Source organism: Lontra canadensis, unplaced genomic scaffold, assembly GCF_010015895.1.
Source record: "Lontra canadensis isolate GAN:19392208 unplaced genomic scaffold, GSC_riverotter_1.0 scaffold113, whole genome shotgun sequence".
NCBI lineage: Eukaryota > Metazoa > Chordata > Mammalia > Carnivora > Mustelidae > Lontra > Lontra canadensis.
In genome coordinates, this window is record NW_022631107.1 from 1,858,741 (window position 1) to 1,885,459 (window position 26,719).

Sequence of the window (26,719 nt, forward strand, 5' to 3'; positions counted from 1 at the left end):
TGATTACTTTTGACTAGGAAGAGGCTAACTTTCCTATGGACCAAACTTACATATTGGAAATGGAGACAGGTAAGAGATGTTATGGCTCTTTCTCCTCTCCTTAAAATTATCTTACATCTTTAGAACAAGTGATTGCTTATCTTTGAAGTACCTCCAGAAACAGAGAGTATGCCTTGGCAACTTATGGTTTCTACACTGTCTGTAGAAAGTTGTAGAACTTCTGTTCCATGCTGGGAGAGCTGGCTCTTTCTCCAGACCAGCCTCTCACCCATTACACCCTGTCCTCTTTGCTTAGACATCCCCACTTCTGCTGGGGAAGTTTCCCCAGTTCTTTTCATAACTTCAGCGCCCCTGAAGTCTTCCATTTAGTTTCTAGTCACATGGATGGGGAGAAAGTTTTCCTCCTTCTCTGAGCTTAATACGGCAATTTTATATTTGGCATTGTAGGTGATTTGCATGATAATGAGCTTATTATGCTGTTTGTTGAGTTCTGCCAAATACCTAGTTGATTTTTTCAGTTTTCTTCCAAGATTATAGTAGTCAAGAGCCATCTGTCTTCTGTATTACATGGTACAGCTGCAAACGCTTCTTTAAGTAAGCAAAATGTAGGTGTATACGTTATTATAGAAAGTAATGCAACATTGCTAATCTGAGGTTTGGAGTATATTAAGGGACTTGGTTTCTGGAAATCTTTTTAAACTTGGAAACCTTTAAACCTGCTATTACCTATCACTTAAAAAGGAATCTACAACTGTCTAAGTAGGTGGCCTTCTGAGTCTTGGCTGGTATTAGAGTGTGGTGTTTCTTACGCTAAGGGAACAAATTTTAAATCACTGGGTGTGAAACCAACAGATTTCAAAGTGGATTAGTTAAGAACTATTGTCGTTCTTGTTACGTGGTGGCATAAATGTGGTTTCTTTCCACATTTAGTTTATGTGGAGTCTTTGTTCCTTCATCCCTGTTTTTTTCCCCCCTGAAAACAGAAATAGCAATTTTGTTAGTGGATTGCTTTGAAGGGAATGCAGAAGGAAGAAAAGAACTGGACTGGACCTGTGATTACTTTTCATGAGTGTGGATAAGCATAGGCTTCAAGGCTCATCAGGCCTCCAGTTCTCTGGCTTGTTTTTGTTGTTGTTGTTGGTGTGTGTGTGTGTGTGTGTGTGTGTGTGTGTGTGTGTGTGTGTTTTTCCCCTTAACTTCCAAAGATTTCGTTAGTGACTTTCAAATGGAACTTCAAACCTTGGAATGGCTCCATTAGAGAGTTGTGTGGTCTGAGCCACAGTAGCAGCACGGTTTATTTTTCCTACACTCCTTTCACAGAGGTTCACTGAGCTGGGATGGATGAGAGATGAGGAGTGCAGGGGGCCTTTGTGTGTTAGATGCAGCCCTTTCCCTCCCACCTTATTTGAAAAACATGCTTTAGCAGAGTTAACATTTGCTTGTTGCTTAAAAAGGAAACAAACAATTCCAGTGGTGCCTGGGTGGCTCAGTGGTTAAGGATCAGACTCCTTTTATCAGCTCAGGTCTTGATCTCAAGGTTGTGGGTTCAAGCACTGTGTTGGGCTTCATGCTGGGTGTGGAGCCTAAATACGTACGTACGTACATACATACATATATACATACATACTTAAAATTTTTAAAAATCTGTTCTAAAATGCTTAATGCTGTATAGTTAAAAGTTTTCAAAGATGGACTGTCTTTTTCATTGTGTTCTTATATTGCAAAGTACTAGGTTGCATTGTATGGATTTGTTTTTTTGTTGGGAGATGTAGTACACGGCAACTTTGGCATCATCTCAGCTGACTTGTTCTAGAGAGTACCTTTTGATTGTCTAAATCTAAAAGAACACTTTACTGTTATGTTCATGATTAAGATAGGCTTATTCTTCAAGTAAATATCTTGAAGTTAAAATAGATGCCTTTAATTCCTCAATTACTATTTTATTTTATTCAGTTTTAAAAATGTATTTATTTATTTGAGAGAGAGAGAGTGTGTGTGTACGTGTCGGGGGAAGGGGCAGAGGGAAAGAATCTCAAGCAGACTCTCCTCTGAAAGTGGAGCTGGACTGAGGTCTCTGTCCCACAACCCATGAGATCATGACCTGAGCTAAAACCAAGAGTTTCTCAATGAGTTAATAATAGAGGGAAATTACCTTAACTTTATAAAGAGCATCTGCCAGCTATCTACAACTAGTAGCATCATGTTTAATGGTGAAAGGTTGAATGTTTTACCCTTTTTTGATCAGAAACAAGGCAAGGACATCTGTTCTCATAGCACTGGAAATTCTAGCCACTGTTATCCGGCAAGAAAATGAAATAAAAGTCCTACTTACTGGAAAGGGACCTTAAGAGATGTAGGGACTTTCAAAGTGTAGCCTGAGTGGAGTATGTGGTATAGATTATTTTAAAGGCAATGGTACATAGCAGAATTCTCAACACTTTTAGACCCAACACCCGTTTTGGTTTTTTTTTTTTAAGAACATTTTATAATGTCCCCTTAGCTGTCCTGAAGTGAAATTCATACTCTTCCTAAAAAAAAAAAAAAAAAAAAAAAAAAAAAAAAAAAAATCCATATGTTTCCTTTAATATAAAGAAAACTAAAATGAAGATAAGTATATAAAATAATATACATTTCAAAATGTATGTGCTTTGACATTATGACACTAGAAGACGTAATGAATAATCTGATGTATGCATCTACACATAGGTTCTCTGAGAATGTGACCACCACAAGTGTAGATTGATAAAGGAGGGTGATGTGACAGTGAGGAAAATACCATGAGTGGCCTTGCCTTCTGGGGAGGTAATTTTCCATAACGGTGGACAACTCCTGACAGAGTTCTGACTAAAAACAGTGGGACATCTGAAAGTTGTGTCTGACCATTCACCAGTATAAGATGTATTTCTAGTCTTCCTTGACTAGCAAATGCTAATAGAGCCACAAATTTGGGGTAGGGGGAAGGGAATGGGTTTTGATTGGTCCCATTGAGAACTGTTGTTCTTCTCTACGGCCCTTTTTTGCCTAACATCTTCAACATTTAGTTCCAGTCAAGTGTGGTAACGTTTAAGAAATTCCATTGGCCCTAGCTCCTGCTAAGTCATGAAGCATGTCTTTCTTCTGTGAGTGCTGGCTTTGGGTGCCTTCAGAACATCTCTAAGCCGACCAGGATACAGCCATTACATCTGGCACGGAGTCACATGCTATTCTAGGGGTCTCAGTCTCAAACCTCTGATTATACTCTTGCTTGTAAGCCATCTTCTTTGCTGAGGCTGGCCTATCTCCTAGGGAATTCTGAAATTGGTCATTGTTGCCCACTTCACTACAATTTTGGGGTCCTATGGGAATCTCTGCTATGTTGTTCCACCCACCAGGAAAGCCTCTTTAGTTGGCTCCATCAGTTTAAAACATGTGCAGATTTAGACAAAACATTCTGGCCTCTGCCTAGTAGCTCCTCAGGGTTTAGCATCACAGCCAGCAGCAGCAGTAGAAAGTTCTCCTGTCTGTGCACCACAGGTTTGCCTCAGGAGTCAGCCCAGCACTTTTAGTACCAGCAAGCCATGCTTCCTGCAGAGACTGTAAGGAGTGTGTGCAAAAATAAGCATGATTATAGGGCTGTTCTTTTAGCATGAGGACTAACACAAAGAAAGCGGTCTGCACCCCTGCACTCTGGTTAGCATACAGTTCCTTTTTCTTTTTACTATATTTGGCTTTTTAACTTGAAGACTTTGAACCCTGAAGTTTATGAATGGGCTTCAGAGGGTCAGCAAATTCCATGAAATTGTATTAAAATCTTATTGGTATGGAGAGGTTTCCTGGAAGGGGGTTCATAACTTTCATCAAATAATTGGAATAGGTTCTAGGGGACTTCTGTTTCTAGCTATTGCAAACTCAGAAATCCTCTTCCTGAGAAGGAGTAAGTCTGGAGGATGTATTAAAAATATGCTTAAAGGCATGAAAAAGTCCATAAAATAGTAAAAGCTTACCATGTCAGGATCCAGGTAAGGAGAGAGGCTAAGGGAGGTAAATCCATTGTTTGGGGTTGAAGGTGCTTTTAACAGCGCTGCAGGAGGATAAGAATTATAGTCTATATCCTTACCAGTGAGGAAACCCTGGTGAACCCCTCACTGTAGGTTGGGACCCTGAATGAGTGACCTTAAGAGTAAATTGAAGTGGACAGGCCCTCACAAGAAGTCAGTTTAGTTTCAGATCATCTTAGTTTCTGAAATTAGATTAAGATGGTTCTGGATTCCTAGTGCTTCAGGTCTAGTAGAAGCCTCCTTGGAAGAAGCTATTATTTCTACCAGGAGTGTAGTAAATGTAATATTTGGCACACACAAAAAATAAATAAATAACTAGGCACGCAAAGAGCTAAAACAGCAAAATAGAATCAGTAGATACAACAGAGAGCAAACTGACACATAGGAGTTTTAGATACTGGCATTAAAAGTCTCAGACTTTAAAATACCTATACTAAGTCAATCCATGTAACCTATGATATTAATAGACAAAGGAAGAAAAATCGTATTTTCATATCAGTTGATGCAAAAAAAGTATTTGAGAAGATCTAATTATTCATTTATGACAAAAATTTCTCAATAAGTTAGGAATAAGGGGGAATTACCTTGACTTTAGATAAAGAGCATCTACCAGACACCTACAACTAATAATATCATACTTGATCGTGAAAGATTGAATGCTACCCCTTCTGATCAGAAACAAGGCAAGGGTATCTGTTTACATAGCACTGGAGGTTCTAGCCATTGCTATAAGACAAGAGAAAGAAATAAAAGGCCTATATTGAAAAAGAAGAAATAAAACTGTCCCTAGTTGCAAATAATATAATTGTCTATGTGGAAAATCACAAAAAAGAAAACAACTCTTACAATTGATAAGTAAGTTCAGCAGTCATCAAATTAAAGACCAACACACAAAAATCAACTATATATCCATATACTAACAACACGTGGAAGCTGAAATTAAAAACAGTATCACTTATAGTCACCCCTAAAGAAAATGAAAACTGTAGATATATACTTAACATATGCTTATAACTTTTACCCAGAAGTGATTAAAACGATAAAAAATAAAAAAGTAATAAAATGCTGATGAAATTAATTTAAAAATACCTAAATCAGCAGAGACATTCATACAGTGAAAGACTCAACATAATAAAGATGTCAGTTTTCCTCAAATTGATCTGTAAGTTTAAAGCATTTCCTGTCAAAATCCCAGCAAGGTTTTTTTGTACACATAGACTTAGTCTAAAACTTATGTGGAAAGGCTCAGGCCCTAGAATAGGTATAACCATCTTGACAAAGAGGAATAAAGTGGGAATAATCACTCTATTCAATCTTAAGGCTTACTCTAATAGCTACAATAATTACATCAGGTGATATTGTTAGAGGCATAAACACATAGGTGAATGGAACAGGACAGACTCCAGAAACAGAGCCACACAAATAGGCTCAACTGATTTTTGACAAGTATAGAAGCAATTCAGTGGAGGAATTTCAACAAGTGGTGCTGGTGTACTTGGGCATCAGCCTAAACATTACAGCTTACATAAAAACTAACTGAAAATGGGCGAGGGACTTCAGTTTAAAATGTAAAATTATAAAACTTCTGGGAAAAAAATAAATCTTTAGAAATTAGAGCTAGGTAAAGAGTTCTTAGACTTGATACCAAAGCACAGTACATACAAGGAGAAAAAAATCTAGGGGCACCTGGGTGGCTTAGTCAGTTGGGCGTCTGACTCTTGATCTCAGCTCAGGTCTTGATCTTGGAGTCTTTGGTTTGGGCCCCACATTAGACTACATGCCGGACGTGGAGCCTACTTAAAAAAAAAAAAAAAGAACAAAGTCTTAAAATTCAGCAGTGAAAACACAAACAACTCGATTAAAAAATGGGCAAAAGATATGAATAGACATTTTACAAAAAAGGACATATAAATGGTAAATAAGCACATAAAAATATGGTCAAATCATTAGCCATCAGAAAAATGCCAAAAATCAAATCACAGTGTGACATCAGCACACACCTATCAGAATGGCTCAAATTAAAAATAGAACACTAAATGCTGGTGAGGATATCGAGTGATTGGACCGCTTATACATTTCTGATAAGAATGTGGCAGTGCGTCCGTTTTCACACCAAAGGCAAGTGCCTTACTCTGTCACTCTGATACCAGCTTTGACAATTACACTGACTGTTGACTTCTCGTAGAAGTAATGACAGCTAGAAAACAGTATAATGAGATCTTTAAATGCCAGAGGGTGGGGGTGGGGAAGCTGTCATTCTTTTTAGAATAAGACATTTCCAGACAAAAAGTAAGAAAATGTATCACCAGCTGACCCACAGTAAAGGAAATGCTAAAGTTGCTCTTTAAGAAAGAGAATGACCAAAATAATCTTCTACTGAAAAAATAGAAGAAATCGATCCTGGTTTTATACTCTGCTTGTGCCAGTGAGTTCTAGTCCTGGCTGCACATCAGAATCACCGATGGAATTTTTAAAAATAACCACTATGTCCTTTTTTTCAGTAGGTTTGGTGTGTGGCTTGGGGTCTAATGATACTGGTACCCAGCCTTGGGTGAGAAACAACTAGAACACTGGACTAGAATAATGCAGTGAAGTAGCAGAGTAGCAACTGTAGAATGAGAAGCAAGGGGCATTATGGCCGAAACTGAATAACTACCTCTTTCCTTTTCCTGGGCCCCCACCTTTACACTTTGTGTGTCTTAGTTGAAAACTTCCCACAGTTTCTCCTGTTCAAACCAGGTTCTGTCCCTGCCACCCATGTAGTCTGTCTCCCTTTCATCTTTTCTTTTCGGTCCTTTGCTGTCAGGGCAGTTCAGGCATTCGTCACATTGTGACTTCACGTGAGAGTTGGCTGTTGGTCTTGGGCTCAGTGTCGTCTCTTCTTCCAGTCAGTTGTGCACGGTGTTGCCAACCTCATCGTTGTAGAGCATAGATGATTCCACTGCCCTCCTCAGAGACATTATCATTGCTCTTCACCATCTACAAAATAAAGCTTCAATTTAACACTTGTTAAAAATACAAATCAAATCATTTTCCTTCTAAATGCCCTTCAGTCTCATCCTCTTCTGCTTGCAGTAGCATCCCTAGTTGCTGTTACCACAGCCTGTAAGATCCTGTGTGATTGGAAGCCTGTTTTATCCCATCCTGTGGCCTACCATTCTACCCCTGCTCACATGGCCTGGCATCACTGGCCTTCTTAGGGTTTCTTCAGCAGCATTCTTTCTTGCCTTTGACCTGAATTTGCTCATCCAAGGCCTGGAATGCTCTTCCTTCCTTTTCCTTCAGGTCTTGGTCATATGCTGTCTTTAGAGTTGCCTCAGTTCCTTCTCAACAATAAACCCATTCTTTCTTCCCTGCTTTTTCTAGTCACAGCATCCTGATCACATCTCTTATCATTATCGTTGCTGCTTTATTCACTCATTCCCTCTTCCTCCTCCCCTCACTGGAGGGTACACTTCAAGTGCAGCAGCCTACACTGGCTTGTTGACTCTTACATCTCCAAAGTGAGGTACACAGTAGGTGCTCAATAAATATCCACTTATTTTGAACATAGTACGCAATGATAAAGGTTGTATAGTAAAACAACTCTCTGGCAAGAGACTTTTTTTTCCATTGGTGTAAACAGTATATGAATTTATTGTTTTCTGCTGAAATCCTTTTGCCTATTCCCATTCTCACATATAACATGCATGAATGGAGGTCAGGGAGTGTGGTAGAAAATGAAACTGTTTAGGAAAAGACTGACATCTGGGGGAACACAAGCTGGGAACAGAATTCTATAATTGTGCAAGTTCCAATAACCTTTACCTTCTGAGCATAGCTCTAGATCTCTGAAATTTCCATAATGATCTTTATCTGTTCTAAAATTATTAGTAATAAAAAAATTCAGTCAAATTAACAGTATTTTTTGTTTAAAGGGCATGTCAGAAAGGGTTATAGTCACAACTTAAATTTGTGTTTCATTGTATAGTTTGTTCATACATGAATTCATTTAACAATCCCCTATAAAAAATATATCTTCATTTTGAAAATGAGAAAGTGACACTCTAAATGTTAAGAAACATTTAGAAAGCTGGCTGGGTTATAAAACCAGGACATAGGTCTGTTTCATTATTGGGTTTCGCATCACGGGGGTATTGAGTTTCGGCTGAAAGTATCTGTGGCAGGAGCTAGAGACTGAACAGACTTGCTTGTCCTTAAATCCTGAAGTAAGTGAAGGTAATGCTGCCACGTCAATGGTCTCAACCATGTGATAGCTACCGAGGGGCTGATCCCTGGATCGCTGCTCCATTAGACCAGCCTCATCAGAACTACTACTGCATTCAAAACTCACTGAATTTCTTTTCTTTTTTTTATTTCGTTTATTTATTTGAGAGGGAGAGAAGGAAAGAGCACAAGCAGGGGGAGGAACAGAGAGAGAAGCAGACTGTCCGCTGAAAAGGCAGCTGGATGTGGGGCTTGATCCTGGTACTCCACTATCATGACCTGCACTGAAGGCAGATGCTTAATTGAATGAGCCACCCAGTTGCTCCAATTCACAGAATTTCTCACTGTAATATTGTTTTGCCCCTGAGAGAGGTACATCCTGACACTCCTTCTTACTGCCCTATGGAAAGTGGGTCGGGGTGGGGGGCAAGAATAAAAAGAAGGAGAGCAGATAGGAGGCTGTGACATTAGGTGAGAGGTCGTAGTGGACAGGATCAGAGGGAAAACAGTGGCACTGGAGAGAAGTACACGGGGCAGAGTGTATGTGAGGTATAACTGACAGCTGATTGATCCGATATGGAAGATGAGGAGGAGGGTATGAAGGATAAATTAATGGTAACAGCTAAAATTTTGACTTAAACAACCATGTGGATGGTGACATTTACTCAGACGACAAAAATGAAAACGTGGTTTGGGGAAGGTTGGAATAACAGTAGTCTTAGAATAGTAAAATATGAGATCTCTCTTCCACATTCAAAGATACCAAGGAAGCTGGTTGCGTATTTGAATCTGGAGCATAGGGGAAGGAACAGGGTGGGAGCTAGAATTTTGGAATGTGTTGTAGCCACCCAACAAGAGTGAGATGGGCCTCCTAACACCCCTGGTTCTGATGTAATAGATCAGTGGTCTCACACTAAAACCAAAAGGGCACCACACCCGTATGAAGAGGGTGTGAGAGGTTTAAAATGTATATAACGGGGCTCTCTAGGGAGATCAGCACTGGCTCCCCAGCTGTTCCAGAAGTGACTTGAGGGACCTTGAAGAGGAGGCTGGTTTGGCTTTTATGGTAGTTATAGGATGAGCTTGGGCAGGAGTTGTCTTATGTGGACTGAGCCTTTTGAAGTTTGCACTTCGCGCTGGGGTCACAGGAACACGAAGGCCTTCTTGTCAGCTGTGCAGGTGTGGGGCAGAATGGGGGAAGGGAAGCAGTGGGACTTGAAAGCTGTCAGCAAACAGACAAGAAAAGTAGATTTAAAGGCTTTATAAAAGAAGATTTAAGTAATTAACAGTATCTAAAATGATAGAACAAAGAAAAGATCTCCTGGAGGTTCACTGAGCTCTGAGGACTCCCAGCACTTGAGGAAGTACCAGCAAATGAGACTGGATGAGGAGAGAAACTGTAGTACAGTATGCTACCAGCTAAGGCAGAAAGCTTTCAGGCACATGGAAGCCAGGGACACCATACGCCCACCTGTGTGCCCTGCAGCACCACCGCATTGCGGGGCAGGGGAGTGTGTTCTGGAGGTGTGCAAAATGGCGGCGCTGGGAGAAGAGTCAACACCTAGGATACCACTGAGGAGGTGAGCAGCATGGGGGTAGAGGTGGGACCATTGGTTTCATCATGGCCTTGGGATCAGTGAATTGGTAGAGGCAGAAGCCATGTTAGAGAAGATTGGGGGGTGAATGCAAGGGGGAAATAGAGAAGGCAAGTTTAGAAAGCTTTCTCAGGGAATTGCTAAATGCAGAGCAAAGAAATGGGCAGTAATTAGAAGGAGGGAGGTGTTGGATCAAGAACTTTTTTTTTTTTTTTCCAAGTTAGAGATCTCAGAGCATGGTTATAAACCAGTGTGAACAGTCCAATGATGGTGCCAGAGACAACGAGGATCGCTGCTGTAGAGAGTCCTGGCAAGGAGGGGAGGAGAGGGGGGCAGAGCCCAAGTGGACAACTTCGCTTTATAGGAGCAGAGACACACTTCTTCATCAGAATGGGGGAAAGACAGAAAACAGGGCTGTTCATGTAAGTGAGTTTATGAACTGGTTGGTGATGACATGAGAGAGCTCCTTGCTAATTGCTGTTTTCCCAGCTGTAGATGAGATGAGGTCCTCCGCCAGGCTGTGGTGTGATGAGAGTGGAGGAGATATGAAATAATTATTCAGAAAGTTGTGGAGCAAATCGACCAGGAAGTATAGGAGAGCTGTGCGGCAATGCCAGGCCCATTCAAGGGTTGTGGTCATGAAGTCCGAGCCAGAGCAGGTGGCTCCCATGTCTGATGTTCTCACCAGTGTTGGCTGTCTGGGCACTGGGGAAGAGAAGGTAGAGATGGGTTCACAGGATTGGGGTTTCACACGGCAGGCACCACAGCACTTAGGGGTGGGGGTGGCAAGCAGGGAGCTGAGGGTGCTTGCAAAGGAGTGATCGTTTAAGCTTGGCAAGGTAGTTACTAAGCATGTGACCTGCTTACGGTAAATGTAAACCATACATTTCTAGGTCTGCCTGCCTCTCTCTGTCTTTCTATATTATGTGATCATAGGTATATTTTAGTGTTGTTGTTTGAATCATTCATACTGCTGTTTTAGTTCAGGCTTATTTTCCAAAGCCTTTTGATTTTAGTTTTTGGAAAACCAACTGTATTCCCCCCCACACACACACACCCCGGAACTAATGAGTGAGCAAGCAAGAGGTTCTGTAAGCAAAAGTAAAAGTTGCAGACTTTGTTATGATTGGACCTGTGTTTGGAAATTCTGTGAATTGTGTTATGTCAGCATCCTGCTCATGGAATAGGCTATGTAAACAATGGGTGTTGCACAGTTCTATGAATGAGCTGCCTTCCTTCTTGCTTACATACTTAACCACTGCAATTCTCCAGATTTCTGAGTGTTTATTTCATAGTAAAAAGGCCTCTAAAAATACCAGGCCAGTTAGGTTTTTATTGTGGATCATTTCATTTAAACTGCAATGGGACACATAAAGTTTAAGAAGAAAAAAAAAGCACTGAAGGCAGGATTTTGAAGGAAAAGCTACAGAAGTCTGCCGTAGTTTGTTTTGGCTGTGGATGTGAAAGTGCTAAAGAGATGTGAATAACTTTGTTTCATCTTTTGAGAGAGAGCAATTGGTACATTTAATTGATGTACAAAGGATTTGAATAATAGCACACCAGAATGTCCAAATACTATGCCAGGCTGAGAATATTGCATATACCAAATTTTACAGTAAAAGAAATTCTCCTGTTGAAGTTGATTTTCAGTATATTCATAATTTCTTATTTACAGTATTATGTTTTAAAATTGTGAAGGCATGTCAGATGATAACTTTGAGTTTCAGAGTGAAATGAGAAAAGGATTAGGATATATTAAGCTTTAAGACAAGAGACCACAAGTCGTACAGGGGAAGATTAATAGTTGGGGTACGAGAGCTGGACTTAGAAACATTACACAGTGGAGCACTTCAGGGAGTAGAAGTTAGTAGGAAACAAAGAGATCATCTGTAGAGAAAATAGACCCAAACACTTGATTGTTTCAGCCTACCAGGTAACAACAATCTTAGGGATATAAGTTGTATTGATTATGAAGATTTAAACATATGGACAGGCATAATAAGTACAAAGAAGACTAATGTTTTGCCTTTCAGTGGGCGGGAATTTTTGCCTTCTAGGAACCCTGACCTTCTTCATTGGGCCTGTGGACTTCCCTGACAATGTCCTCTCCCCAGAAGCAAAGACAGCTGGAGTGGGAAGGAGGTTGTTTTGAAAATGAGGTCATGATAGGAAGGAGGCAGGGGCAAGAGCCAAGGGGAGTTTTTTTAATGGAGAGGACCACATGAACAGCATCAGCTTGTTTGCATCCTGGAGCTGTGGCCACAGTGACAACACACTTGCCTTCCTGGGGAGTGCAGCTTGTGTCTCTAATTTGGGAACATTGCAAATATTTAACTTTGATATAAATGATTTTTAATGTTTGATTTGTAGGCAAACAGATTGTGAGATAGAATGCACCAAAGACCTCTCTCTCTCTTCCTAATAAGGGTAACTTCTAGACATTTGGCCTGTCACAAAGAAATTCAGTCAGCCCTGGCACTGAACCAGGAGAATTAACATTTATTTAGCACTTACTGTGAGCCAGATCTCTAGCCAGGTGATTTTCGTACAAGATTTCTTTCAGTCCTCCTAGCCTTGAGAGGTATTTTCTCCATTTCAGAGATAATTTAGAAACTGAAGCTTAGTGACAGTAAGTGATGTTTTCCAGTGAGCAAGAGTTGCCAGTTGAACCTAAGAATGTCCGACTCCCAAGTCCTAGGATGTTTCCACTCCAAAGTATTATCATTCAGCTTCTCAAGTAATCTTGCACAGGATGGTCTAAAGCTTGTTTGGCTTACTGTTACGGTAGATTTTGGACCAGAGAAGGATTAACTCCAGCAAAGGTAGGGAAGTGATAGGATGACCTGGGCTTCTCTCTGTCTTGATTTCTTCCCCGGTGCGTGGGAGATAAATATACATAGTGTTTGGGTGTGGGCAGGTGCTAGGGTAGTGATCCTTAAACTTGACAATGCAGTGAGGTGGGTGCTGATCCTGCTGGAAAAGCTCCATACCCAGAGGTTTTGATTCAGTGGAATGTTTGCATGGTGATGAGAACCCAGATGATTCTGGTTGAGGTGTGTGTCTCCACATCACGCCAGGAGAAACACTGAGGTAGATCATCCTGTTTCCACTGGCTCTTCCTTGGTCTCTTCATTTATTTCTCACCTGATCATGAGATGATGCGCCTAGAGGTGGTAGGCCCACTGTCAGATAAGTATATGCAAGACTGGGGCAGGAGGTGGACCTTGACCATGATAATGAAGAGAGAGAAGGTTAAAGTTACCCCAAACCCAGGAGCAGGGTTACGTGGCTGGCTGTCCTAGTCTCTCCTTACTCAAGCTGAGATTGAGCAGAGCAGCTGCTGACGATCAGGGATGTGCTGCGAGCCGACACTCTCATGCGTGCGCCTCACTTAGTTTTGTAACAGACATCAATTTTATCACCTAACATTTTATAGAAATGGGAACTAGGGAAGTCTGACACTGTTTAAGAAAAAAATTACCCCAAGATCATATAACTAGAATCAAAGTCTGTTTAATTTTAAAATCCCACAACCTTGTTCTTTCCTTTATTTTTTAAATTACACAAATAATACGTAAATATAGTCTCATAAACCAAAAAAATCAAACAATCCAAACATAGGAGGCTTCTCCCAATCCCATACCCCTCCATAGAAGTAATCCCTGGTATCAACAGACTGTACAGATAGTCCCTGACTTTTAATGGTTCAACTGACAATTTTTTTACTTTATGATGGTACAAAAGTGATACACATTCAGTAGAAACCATATTTCAGAATTTGAATTTTGATCTCTTCCCAGGCTAAGGATATGTGTACGATCCTCTCACATGATGCTAAGCAGCCACAGCTCCCCTCAGCCAGTGATCACGAGGGTGAAGGACCGTAACACTGACAACCATTCTGTACCCACACAGCCATTCTGCGTTTCACTTTCAGTGCAGCATTCCATAATTTACATGAGATAGTCAATTTTTATTATAAAATGGGCGTTGCTTCAGGTGATTTTGCCCAACCACAGGTTAATGTAAGTGTTCCAAACGCAGTGAATTAAGGTTGCCTTGGTTAAGCTGTGATGTTGGGTAGATTAGGGATGTTAAATGCACTTTCAACTTAGGATATTTTCAGCTTATGATATGCTTATTGGAACAAAACCCTATCATAAGTTGTGGAAGATCTATAGATCCTTCTAGTCTTTGCATTTATATATGAAAATACATTAATTTCTTGGTTTCTTTTCATATAAAGGGAATAACGCTGCATGTATTATTCTGTAACTTACTTTCTTCACGTAATACTAACTCCTGTAGCTATTTCCATATCAATTACAGAGTCTTCTTTATATTACCAGTATGCATCTTTGTACCAGAAATAGCAGGAACATGCACAAACTGTAATCCAAACTAATTTTAAAAAGCAGGTGTGTGTTTAAGCCAGAGCTTCTTAGCTGGGACTGTTTTGCTCTTAAGGGGGTTTGGCAATGTCTGGAGAGATTTTTGGTTATAACTTGGGGTGGGGGTTGCTAGTGGCATATAGTCGGTAGAGGCCAGGGAAGCATGGGACAACCCCCACAACAAAGAATTGTCGGGCCCAAAATGTCAACAGTGCAGAGACTGAGAGAAACCTACTCATCTTAAGGGTATTTCAGCAGCCTCCTGGAGGGCTTGATCGATACATAGTTTCTCAGTGCTAACCTTTACTTAAAAGAGTGCCCAGTAATAAATCCATTTGTTTTAAATGGTAGGATTTCAAGTTTTCTGAGGAAAAAAGCAAGTATGCTCTGGCCTCTTCCCTGATTTACAATCATATTTGAACTTTTAAACCTCACAGTGTGTGGCTTATGAAAATGGCAAAATAATCAATGACTAGGTATTGAATATCGCACCCTAATTTCTTGAACCATGCTTCCCCACATAGTAGGGAAGGGTGTTTCTCAACATGTTTTATGTGGTTAGTTTCCCTTCTGTAGTAAATTGCTCTGAATTAAACTTTGTCCACTTTGGCTTGAGTAGATACTGATTCTATAAAATTAGAAATCATTTAGCAGTTTCAATATTAAATTGAAATAAAAGGAATTGTGGTAATTGCAGATCTGTTAGACTGAACCTTCCACGCCCAAATAAGACTAATAAGTGAGACTGGTGGAAACAAGTTGTTGGGTTCCAGATTGGGAATTGGCATTATTTAGGCTAATTTATTTAGACTGCTATCTTATGTTGAAGGAAATAATGTATAAGTTCTAAGCTTATGCTGTTTTCATTCCTTAAAAAGTCTATTTATTATCACTTTGCTGAAGTATGCATAATCACAAATATTTGCAATGAAAATGAGGGGTTTTTTCCTCAAAATGATTTTAAATTAAACATGTCTGATTTTTAGAAGGAACATAGTAGAAATAAAACCGTATCATTTATTCTTGATTTGGATTGCAGATTATTCTAGTACCTGGTGGTACGCCAGTTACATTTGCAAGCTACATTTTGAAATATTTTTAAATCCTTAATTTATAGAAATAAAAAAAATACTATTGAGACTTAGAAAATGTTTTTAATTTACAGAATTCTAAATAACTTTTCAAGCAATTTATATCTTAGTTCTCTTACAGTTTTATGAAGAGCAGTGGGTATGCATTATAACATAACATGAAAACAGTCTTCCTTATAATTTTAGATATTAAGGATTTCAAATTTTAGAAGAGTTAGCAGTGAAACTACATCATTGTAATGGTACTTTTTTGCTGAGAAGTGTCAGTATTATGGGTGCTTCAGACTAACGGGCACAGAATAATTGTGATGGTGTAAAATATTTAATTTGCTTTATCCCACTTTGTCTCTTAGAACCTTCATCCAGAAATAATTTGCAGAATTCGTAGTTCTGCCCCTTGTATATGTATCCCTGCCTAACACCTTGTTTAGTGTGCCTGCTTTTGAACTTCAGAGAAGTGGAGTCATGCTGTGTGTTTATTTCTATAATTTTATTCCTTGCCTTAACATGTGCTGTGCTTGCTTTTCTACGTAAGTCTTAGAAAAGCTTCTGAAGTTCCTCCAAAAAAAACCTATTTAGGATTATTAATGGTACAACATTGAGTCTCTATGACAGAGAATTTACATCTTTATGATACTGAATTTTTCTTGCTGAGGCCACATTATTTCTCTCCATTTAGGCAGGTCTTTAATATATGTCTTGAAATTTTGTGACATTTATCTTCTTTGTTGTTTTGTCATGTAGTGCCATGCACAGAGCACTGCTGGTTCAGTTTGCTTTATAGAGGGCAACTTTTCTTCTTTTTCAGTGAAGTAATACATTTAGGCAGTGCTTATATGTTGGTCTGCATTCTAGATGGTGTTTGTTGTCAAGGGAAATGATGATTTAAGATTGTGTTTAAGAAAATTAGCCAGTTTTCAATATAATATCTAATATAGGAAAATATAAATCACTTTCAGGGATTTAATTGGAAATTTTAACATTAATATAACAAACAGGATAATAACAAAAATGTTTTGCTAGATCTTTATATAAAATGCCATGAGAATATGAAAAAAGAAGTGACTAATTCAGTATTTGGGCACAGGTATTTTATATGTTAAGTGAACCTGTCCAGTATTCGAAATGGCATCGGTCCTATTGGCCAACAACTGAATAGACTGGATGCTTTTGTACAAGCTTCAGAGAAGATTAAACACGCGCTATACCTCAAGGATTAAATTTTTTGGTCAAAAATAAACCAAATAAATTGGACTGAATTAGTAAAAGCTTTGTTTTACCATTCAAGTTTGCAGGAAGAAGTTTTTAAAATGTGTAGCTATGCATTACAGTTTTTATTCAAGGATAGTCAAGACAGATTTGTGATTTTCCAGTGCCCCTTTCAGCAGAGATAGTCCCTGCTGCTGCTTCTCCTTGTCCCTTCTGGGTGCTCTCATCCTGTGGTACTTGTAGATTGTCACAAGCTTAGTAGCCCCAAAGCAGCATATTATTCAGTGAAACTACATTCACAGTGGTGTGCCGGGTTCCAGTCAGTGTTACCAAATTAAGTAAACCCCTTTGAAGTAAAAGCACTTAAGCAATGTCATGTTTTTTCCACTCTTCTGTGGGTATTTTATGGGCTGAAACTTAGGAAAGCAAATTGTGAAAAGGAAAATTTATCATTTTCTACTGTAACGAGGTCACAGAGGGATCCTGCAGTAATTATATTGTTCAGTAACTATAAATGAGCCATCCATTCTATTTATTTTTATTCTGCAAGTGTTTATTGAATGCCTAGTGTGTGCAAAGCGGAGTATTGCTACAGGTGCTGTAGGGAGTATGAAGGTAGAAAGACCCTTTCTTGGGGAGCCTGTGGCTAATGAGTAGAGGAGGAAAAGGATAACTACAGTGTGAGGCAGAACTTGGTAGGCACTGTCAAAGGAATACAGATAGGATGCCATGGAGATTTCAGGGGAATCTGATCTCATTCTGTGAGGAACTGGATCAGGAGTCTTGGAGAAAGAAGATTTTGAAAGATGTGTGATTTTGGCAGTCAGAAATGTGTGGAGGTTGTGCGTTTTCTTAGGAGAAAAAAAATGGTCCAGAGGTGGGAACGTGGTGACCGGCAGGGCTGGCCAAATTGCAGGGATTAAAGGACCAGGAGAGAGAAGTTTGACCAGGTGGGCTGAGCCTCCACCCTCCCAGGGCACGGCGGGGAGGGGGTGGCGGCAGGGCTGTGCTTAGGCGTGCAGCAAAGGCTGAGAGCAGGAGGAGTGACAGGAGCATTTCCCCACGTGTCTCTGCCCTGCCTACCATGGCCCCTTTCACTCTACTTCTCTCTGCTCCTTCCCTAGTGGTTTTTCTCTGTCTGTCCCATCACACAGCCTCTCTTTCTCTTTTTCCCTGCCTCCTTCCCCTCACTCTTTCTGTCCGAACCCAGCTGTCAGAATCAGCTCAGAAGTCATCATCTCTGGGAGCATTCTGAAACCCTACAGTTGGAATTAAACATTATTTCCAACTGTGATTTTGTTCCCACAGTGAACAAATCATTGTTCCCACAGTGATTTTCTTACCCCATTGTTGTAGCACTCAACTGCATTCTGTCTTATATTATGGCTGTTTCCATCTCCATCTCCCTTCCTTGGGCTGTAGGGACTTCTTATCCCAACCACTTAATAGCATGGCTTGAATATACATCACATTCAGTGTGTTTGTTGAATGAATAAAGGATCCTTGTTTACAAACAGTTTTTATTTATATTATGTATAAAAAATTAGATGCAGTAGAGACCAAAGTGTTGGAAATTCTAAAAGACTTAATGATCAGATGAAGAAATTGTTTGGAGAAGCATGAAATATGTGCTCTGTCTCAGTTCAAGAAGATTGACCACAGTTTGGCTCTCCTAGCCTGAGCAGAAACCACAGTCGTTCTTCCACAAGCCAACCCTGTGCCAAACCACAGCCTCATTGCTCCAACTTTCCTAACCCGCCTGTAAGTGTGCTGCCTGTTACAAGATGGAGCAGATATAGTGAGGTGAGGACAGAAGAGAACACCTGAAAACAAGGGCAGTGGATTTTCCTCTGATTTAAAATTTCTCTCCTTATGAAACTTCACCTTCATGGTATAAGCAGTTTTAAAATGGCTTTTCAAACATTAGCAGTTCTTAAAACTCCTGCATGAATCAAAATTGGGCTTCAAATGTTTTGTACACCAATGTGTTTGTTCCTACACCCTCCACCCTTAAGGATTTTAGATCACAAGTCAGGCGGATGTATTTGCACGTTTTCTCTATGCCCTTCAAGTCGGAACCTGCATGTTTACATTTGCATCCTTTTTGTGGATGCTGATTTCTGTATTCAGAAACGCCGTTCCTCATCAGTTCATTAGTAAAACGAGAGGAATGAAATAGAGGATTAACAAGATTGCTCTGTCAATATTTACAAAATAATCAATTAGCATATTACAGTAGGAATGAATTTTTGTCCAAGGGTCGGGTGCCCACAGTATCTTTAATGGTTTTCTGTTTAGACTGTTAGCCACTAGGTGGCGGTAAAAATAATCCTTAGCAAGGAGAAGTGCTTATCAAATTTTAAGTTTACTTTAAAAGAGATATTTGAAAGTCTAGGGTTTGAGGTGTCTGTTCTGAAGTTATGTGACCATATCCAGGCCTCAGTATGCTGTTTCTGAGGACCTATGCTTATTTTACCAGGGATAAAACTCTTGTGGCCCTCCATAGCAATTCTTACTAGGGAATTATGGGAAAAAACAGACATAAGTTAAAGCATGTAATTTTGTTTTACAAAACATTTTCTGTGATAAAAAGTAAGCCATAAAGAGTCTTATGCTGAGAACCAATCAGATTTGCATTGTTATGACAAAAAACTATTCCTGTTGCCTCATGTAGAGTGGATATAGGGAGGTTCCTTATATAAGTTTTGGCCACAGAGTAAGTAACCACCTTTGGTAATTGTGGAAACTTTGGAAATACAGATAGTTGAAAGAAGAAATTTTAAATCACTGCTAGAAAAAAAAAATCTGTATTAACTATTTGTTATATTTCTTCTCAGCACTGTTTTTCCATACACAATTAAAATCACATTGAATATACAGTTTGACACCTTGCTTTTTAAATTAATGTTACGTAGTCTTTTCCTGTGTGATTAAATACCTTTTTCAACATAATTCACACTGTTGCATAGACTATGATGAATTCCACCAATCCAGTGTTGTGTGGGGTACTTGGGTTGCTTCTACTTTTTCACTGTTATAAGTAATGCTGCTGTGAACCTAAAACTTTCATTAAGATATATTCTTGGAAATTAAATTACTGAGTAAAAGGATATGAACCGTAATGCTTTGGCTACATCTATCATCAAGTGACTTCCCAGAAAGGCTTTACAGATTTGTGCTCTCAGCAGGGACAAAGTGCCCCTCTCACCACATCCTTGCCAACACTGAGTAGTATAGTTTGGGGGTTTTCTTTGTTTGTTTTTTAAACAGGAGGCGGGGCAGGGAACTAATACTTATAGCATTTGATTTTTTAAAAATCAGTTTCTAACCATATCATTTTAGGAATTTAGGCCAGGACAGGTCTGCCAATTAAGTTGTTTTCATTTTTCCAAGACCTTAAATGTTATAGTCAGCTTACATAATGCAAGCATTGTGAATACTATCGAGGGAACTGTTTATGGCTATTTTAACATTACTCAGGAATTATTCACAATCCCTAGTCACACCCTCTGAATCTACTGAATGTTCTAAGTTTCTTTTTTTCCTTTTTTCCTTTTTCTCTTCTTTTCTTTTCTTTTTCTTTCTTTTCTTTTCTTTTCTTCTTTCTTTCTACTTTCTTTCTTTCCTTTTTTTTTTTTTTTTTTTTTTTAACTTTCATTGGCTCAGCTGCCAAAGTGACTCATGCACTTTTAGGAAACCAGCCTTCATGCATTGTTCCAGGGCCCAGGATGTGAGTGCTTCTGGGAGGCACTGGATTTATAGGGGAAAGCCTTGGCAGGTTTTTCCTTAAGATCTACAATCTTAACTGATCTCTGTTACAGCCTTGAAATTGGTTTCCTTCTATTGTACACACACTATTACTTTTTATACAAACTAAGCTTGTAGTATTTTGTGCTTTAATTCTTTAAGGGTCAATCACGTGAATTATGACAGCAGCCACCTGTTTATAGGTGGTTTAATTGAAACTTGCTTAATTAAATTTTATTAAAAACTTGATTTATGGGGACGCCTGGGTGGCTCAGTTGGTTAAGCAGCTGCCTTCGGCTTAGGTCATGATCCCAGCGTCCTGGGATCGAGTCCCACATCGGGCTTCTTGCTTGGCAGGGAGCCTGCTTCTCCCTCTGCCTCTGCCTGCCATTCTGTCTGCCTGTGCTCGCTCGCTCTCTCTCTCTGACAAATAAATAAATAAAATCTTTAAAAAAAAAAAAAACAACTTGATTTATGGGATTTTAAGTGAGATGCCATACTTAGAGAACTTAGCACAGTATTTCACACATGGAAAGCATTCCATAAATCTTAGTTGTCTTAATTGTTAGAATCCCCTCAAGAAGTGGCTTTTAACCAGATCTGGAGGAACCATCATGGCAGAGGGACTAGAACATCCTAAAGTCTTTAGGGGCCAAAGAACCTGTAGCTCTCTGTGGCTCAAAACAAGCTAGTGAGGGAAAGTCAGCCCTAGTGGGGCACTTAGCTTTGGGAATAAGTTTAGGCTTTACCTGGAGACTAATTAAGAGCCATAAAGGGTCATAAGCCCAGCAATCACATTTACATTGTTATGTTAGAAAATGATTCCAGGGATGCCTGGGTGGCTTAGTTGGTTAAGCGGCTGCCTTTGGTTCAGGTCATGATCTCAGGGTCCTGGGATCAAGTCTCGCATCAGGCTCCCTACTTGGTGAGGAGCCCGCTTCTCTCTCTGCCTCTGCCTACCACTCTGCCTTCTTGTGTTCTCTCTCTCTGACAAATAAATAAAATCTTAAAAAAAAAAAAAAACAACTGCAAGTTATCAAAAAAAAAAAAAAAAAAGAATAAAAAAAGAAATTCATCCACCTGTGGAGAGTGGTTACAGGTAAGTTCCTTACAAGGTTTGGCCATAAAATAAGTAACCAGCCTTGGGCACGTTATTTAAGCTAAGTGTGTTTTAGTTTCCTCATCTCCAACACAGATTTAATAATATACTCATAGCATAAACTGTGAGTTGTTATTTGTCATATGAACAGCTCTTAGTGCTTTAAATGTTTGTTAAATAGAATGCTGAAAGTCTGATGGCAGAAAGTTAAGCACTTCCGGTACTGCCATCCCTCCGTCTAGCTTACCTCCACCATGGAAAACCCAGACTGCCCCCAGCTCTGAGTCCTTGGCCCAGCCTCTTTCCAAACCAAGCCCAGCTTCCTCCCTCCCCATGTCAGGTCTGGTGTGGGTGCCTCCACATGGATGTGCATATGCTGGCCAGGCCTGGCTGGCCTTTTCTTCATTGGAGCACCTGCATGGCACTTCACATAGTCAGGCCCCAGTTTCCACTTACACGATGTAGGCTTCCTGCTGGGGTGAGCTATGCAGAACTCACTTGTACACACCGCTCCTCAAAGGATGGCACACTGGCTGTAATTTACCTCCCCTGGCTTTGCCAGCCTGACCATGACTTTCAGCCAGATTGCACTTGATGGTTGAAACCAACTGGGCTGTCTTCAGTTCCTGTTTGCTTTCTGTATTTTAAAGGACAGCTTTGAACTGAAAGAGAGAAAAAGAAAAATAATATGCAAATGGCTTCCATCCAGCCTTTTCTTTTTCACTCTGGTAAAAAGCCTCTTAAGTATTTTATTTATTTATTTATTTTTATTTTTAAAGATTTTATTAATTTGAGAGAGAGCAGAAGATGAGAGCAGAGGGAGAAGAAGGCTCCCCGCCGAGCAGGGGTCTGATGTGGGGCTTGATATGGGCATCGATCCTAGGATCCTGGGATCATGACCAGAACTGAAGACAGACATTAACCAATGAGCCATCCAGGTGCCCTGATCTCTTAAGTATTTTATACCTTATAAGAAGTTTACTTTTAACCATCTATATGTCTATTTTTCTCCTCCATCAGTGACTTGTATTTGTAAAGTCATGTGATAGATGTTGGGTTTTTAAAATATCATCAATATCTTTTGCTAAGTAGTTAGTAATTTATCAAAGGCACTTTAACTTGCTATAAGTTTTTTTTTTTTCAGAGATTTTATTTATTTATTTGACAGAGATCACAAGTAGGCAGAAAGGCAGGCAGAGAGGAAGAGAAGCAGGCTCCCCGCTGAGCTGAGAACCAGATGTGGGGCTCGATCCCATGACCCTGGGATCATGACCTGAGCCAAAGGCAGAGGCTTTAACCCACTGAGCCACCCAGGCGCCCCTAACTTGCTATAAAGTTTTTCCAGTTTGGAAATAGTAAATGGGATCGCATGCAGGGACAGCAGTTTTTAACCTGCATGACTTAGTAGTGTTGCCTGGAGTCCTGTTTTGAGGATCGTGAGGCAAGTCTGAGCTCACAGGGAGAAAGTACCTGGTCTACAAGAAAGGATGCATACCAGATCAGGGTAGAATTCTCCCTGGAAGGAAGGACGGCTGTAGAACTGGTGGGGAAAAGGAGAGATGGCACAGAAGGCTTCCTTGGTGTTTCTAATGCTTGTTAAATGTGATGATGGGTGAAATTTGTCATATTATTTTGTGTCTTTTTGAGTATGTGAAATAGTTCATGATAAAATTGAAATGATGCCATCGACCCTGGGCATTACTGGTAAGTTTGTTGTCCTGGTTTGGTGGGACCTACCCTTGACTGAGGTAATAACATCCTCTTTCCCTGGATTCAATGGTCCTCCAAGTATTTGTGGACCAAGTGTGTGGACTCATACATTTAGATGCACATAGTTTATTTTATGTCATAATGTGTACTTATAAAATGTAGTACAGGACTTAAAAAAGAATAAAATGGCTCTTTCCCTGTAAATATACTAAAAACCATGGGGTTGTACACTTTAAAGAGTAAATTTTATAGTATATGAATTGTATCTCAGTAAAGCTGCTGTTGAAAAATAGTTTCAAATACAACACTTTTTCAAAAAGTAATTTTTTTTCTATTATAGTAATATTACACGTACACACATAGGAAACTGGAAAATGTATTAAAGTAGAAAAAAAATATATACTCATAATAGCACCACCTCAGAGACTGTTAACATTTGGTGATCGTTTCTTCCAATGTTTTTCATTTCCATGTATGGATTATTTTTTATATTGATGAGATTGTTGCTATGTATTAACATTTGCATCTTCCTTTCTTCATTTGACATTGTAATATAACCATTTAAAATGCTCTCATGAAATCTTTATAAACATTTTAATGGTTTACAATGAGGGTTTTATAAATTAATCAGTTCCTGCTGTTAGACATTTTTCACTGTGAGAAATAATATTGTAGTGAACATCTCTGAGTATAATCCCCATCACCATATTTGGATTTATCCTTAAACATGTGCCAGATACATGGAAAGTTATGAATGCTTTTAAAAACCTTTAATATGGGGGCGCCTAGGTGGCTCAGAGTGTTAAAGCCTCTGCCTTCAGCTCAGGACATGATCCCAGGGTCCTGGGATCGAGCCCCGCATCGGGCTCTCTGGTCGGCAGGGAGCCTGCTTTCTCCTCTCTCTCTGCCTGCCTCTCTGCCTACTTGTGATCTCTGTCTGTCAAATAAATTAAATAAATAAATAAATAAATAAATAAATAAATAAAAAAAATTTAAAAAAAAAACACCTTTAATATGTATTTTCAAATTGCTCTCTATAAGGCAGGCCTCTACTAACCTATAAGGCACCTTTGTTCAGGTTATAACCTCTGGGCAGACTAGCCCTGGCAATCCAAGCTTGGGGTAGGTAGGGAGCCGTGTTACACGCACTCAGACCCTCTGGGGGTGCCTCAGTGTGGTTCAGAGCAGCAGGACGTAGGGATACCCATTTATATTACAGTAGCTCACACAGAATACCTGTTTCAGAGAACCCAGATTAGCATTCGGTATTTAGGTTTGTAAAAATCTTTAATTCATTAAGTGAAAAATAGTATGTTGATGTTTAAATTCACTCTTAGAGTTTATGAGGGTGAACATTTATAAGTTTGTTTCTTGCACATTTGTATTTCCTTTTATGAATTATCTGTTCATACTCATTTTTATGTTCGTAGTGCTGTATTTTGCACATTATTTATGATCTGCTGTTATTTGTTAGTAATATTCTTCCTAGATTGTGCTTGTATTAGTTTCTGAAAGCACAAGGTTTTATTTCTGTTTAGAACAACCAATAATTTGCTCTCTTGATTCTCAGTTTACAAAGTTCTTCCCCATTCAGATGCCTGAAAAGTACTTACGTTTTCTTCTTATTACTTCATTTTTACATTGATCTCTTTACATTGATGTTTAACATTTCTAATTTTTTTTTCAAATAGCATTCCTGTGTAACACCATTTATTGCATCATCTTTGCCTAGTAATTTGTGGTCTGTTTCTTGTCATGTGTTAAATTATTATAGCTACTTTGATAAAAATATTTTGCTGAGTTTAAAAATAATAAATATCACATTCTTTATTTTTAATAAGATTTTATTTATTTATTTGTCAGCACAAACAGTAGGAGCGGCAGAGGGAGAAGCAGACTCCTTGCTGAGCAAGGAGCCTGATGCAGGACTCCATCCCAGGGCCCCAGTATCATGATAGGAGTCAAGGCAGATGCTTAACCAACTGAGCCACCCCAGGCATCCCATGATCACATTCCTTATATGGTTAAAGCACTGTTCATTCATGATATATTTTTGCTTCACTGTTAACAATTGTTTAAATTGACCTATTTTTAATGTGATAATTTTAATGCTGATTTATTCTTTATACCATGAATCCATGCGAACAGGGTATTTGGACAAATTAAGATTAATCATTTCACAGAGATGAGTGCATTTACGGATGACCTAGACTGCAGGCATTATAGGTAATAGGCACTTGCACTCACTTTTAATAACTTTGTCTGTTTATGGTTTTTAGGGGTTGTTATCTCATATACTTTCGGCATTCAGATTTGATACAAAAGAAGTTGGTCTTTTTACTCAAGGTCTTGAATTTACACCTGCAGATTACTATCCTGGTTTGCTTAAAAATGTGAGTATTTTTAATTTATTAGTATTGAAATTTTTGTTGCTTAATGTACCATGGCAAAAAAGGGTAAGAAATACCTCACTCTTCCAGGAAAGATGTTTAACTTTTCTTTGTTTATCTCTTCTTACCTTGGGTGGACTTACAGCCATGTAAGGAAGAAATGTGAGACGGGAGATTATGAGAAAAACGAAGGAAACCAGGAGAGGTTATTCTAAATCAACCAACCCCTCTTTTCTCTTAACAGATCTCGTTTATTCTTTCAAAGATTTTTGGGAGAAGAGATTTCCTTAGCCAGTATAAACACACCCTTTTACTGTTGGACAAATTTTGTATTTAAGATAACCTTAAGGAATTTTACATTAAAGCAAAAAATTCAATAAGTAACAATGTTGTAAATAGTAATATAGATTCACATCTTAGTATTAAAGTTTTGTTTTCTTCTGCCTTGAATTTTGGCCAAATTCAAGAAATTTTAATTTATGATCTTCTAAATACTGTTATAAGATTTTTAATGTTTGTTAACTGCTCTGGTGTTTTAGAAATTTTATACGTAAATAGCATTTAAAAAATTACTAGAACTAAATTAGGAAGGAAAAAATAAGTTAATTTCAATGTGGTTTTATTTTTAACAAGTTTGATTTTCTTAGGAAATTAATGATCTGTCTACTGTTCATTTGCTTAAATTAGAATGTGGAATAACAGACATTAAAAATAAAATCCAAGTTATTAGTAAATGGACTTGGCACTGCTTTCTTTTCATTTTGACAAAGTAAAACAAGGAGAGGACGGGTAGGGGAGGGGAGGGAATCTCAACGGAAATATCACTCACACCAAGAAAAATAGAACTGATGTAATCCTGTTTTGCAGTATGAGTTAACCTGCAAATGATTTTGTTTTACAGATGGTTTTATCATTAGTGTCTGAACTCCGAGAGAATCATCTTAATGGATTTAACACTCAAAGGCGGTAGGTGTTAAACTAAACATCCCCCTTCTCAAGTTTCAAAATGTATCAGTATGGTTATGAGAGAAAAATTTTATAATTCTTTGGAAATGCATGTTCATAGTTAGAGTTATATTCTGTGTGGAGAGATTATTTATACACGGCAAATTGGTGAGTTTTATGAAACTTTTTAAATCACTATTCTTTCAACTTCTATAGGGCAGTAAATTATGCAGCATCTCTTGTGACCCACTGAGTAAAAAACCCTACATATACAGTAGAGAACACAAAGGAAAGGCTCA

General features: G+C 39.0%; 1 protein-coding gene across 1 annotated transcript in view; it reads left to right on the forward strand.

Moving 5' to 3' along the window:
* Positions 1–26,719, forward strand: part of FANCC (FA complementation group C) — a 275,270-nt gene that overhangs the window by 155,643 nt on the left and 92,908 nt on the right. The window contains exons 5-6 of the mRNA XM_032840451.1: positions 25,365–25,478; positions 26,377–26,441. Of these exons, the coding sequence (XP_032696342.1) occupies positions 25,365–25,478; positions 26,377–26,441 (179 nt within the window). The remainder of the gene's footprint in view (positions 1–25,364; positions 25,479–26,376; positions 26,442–26,719) is intronic.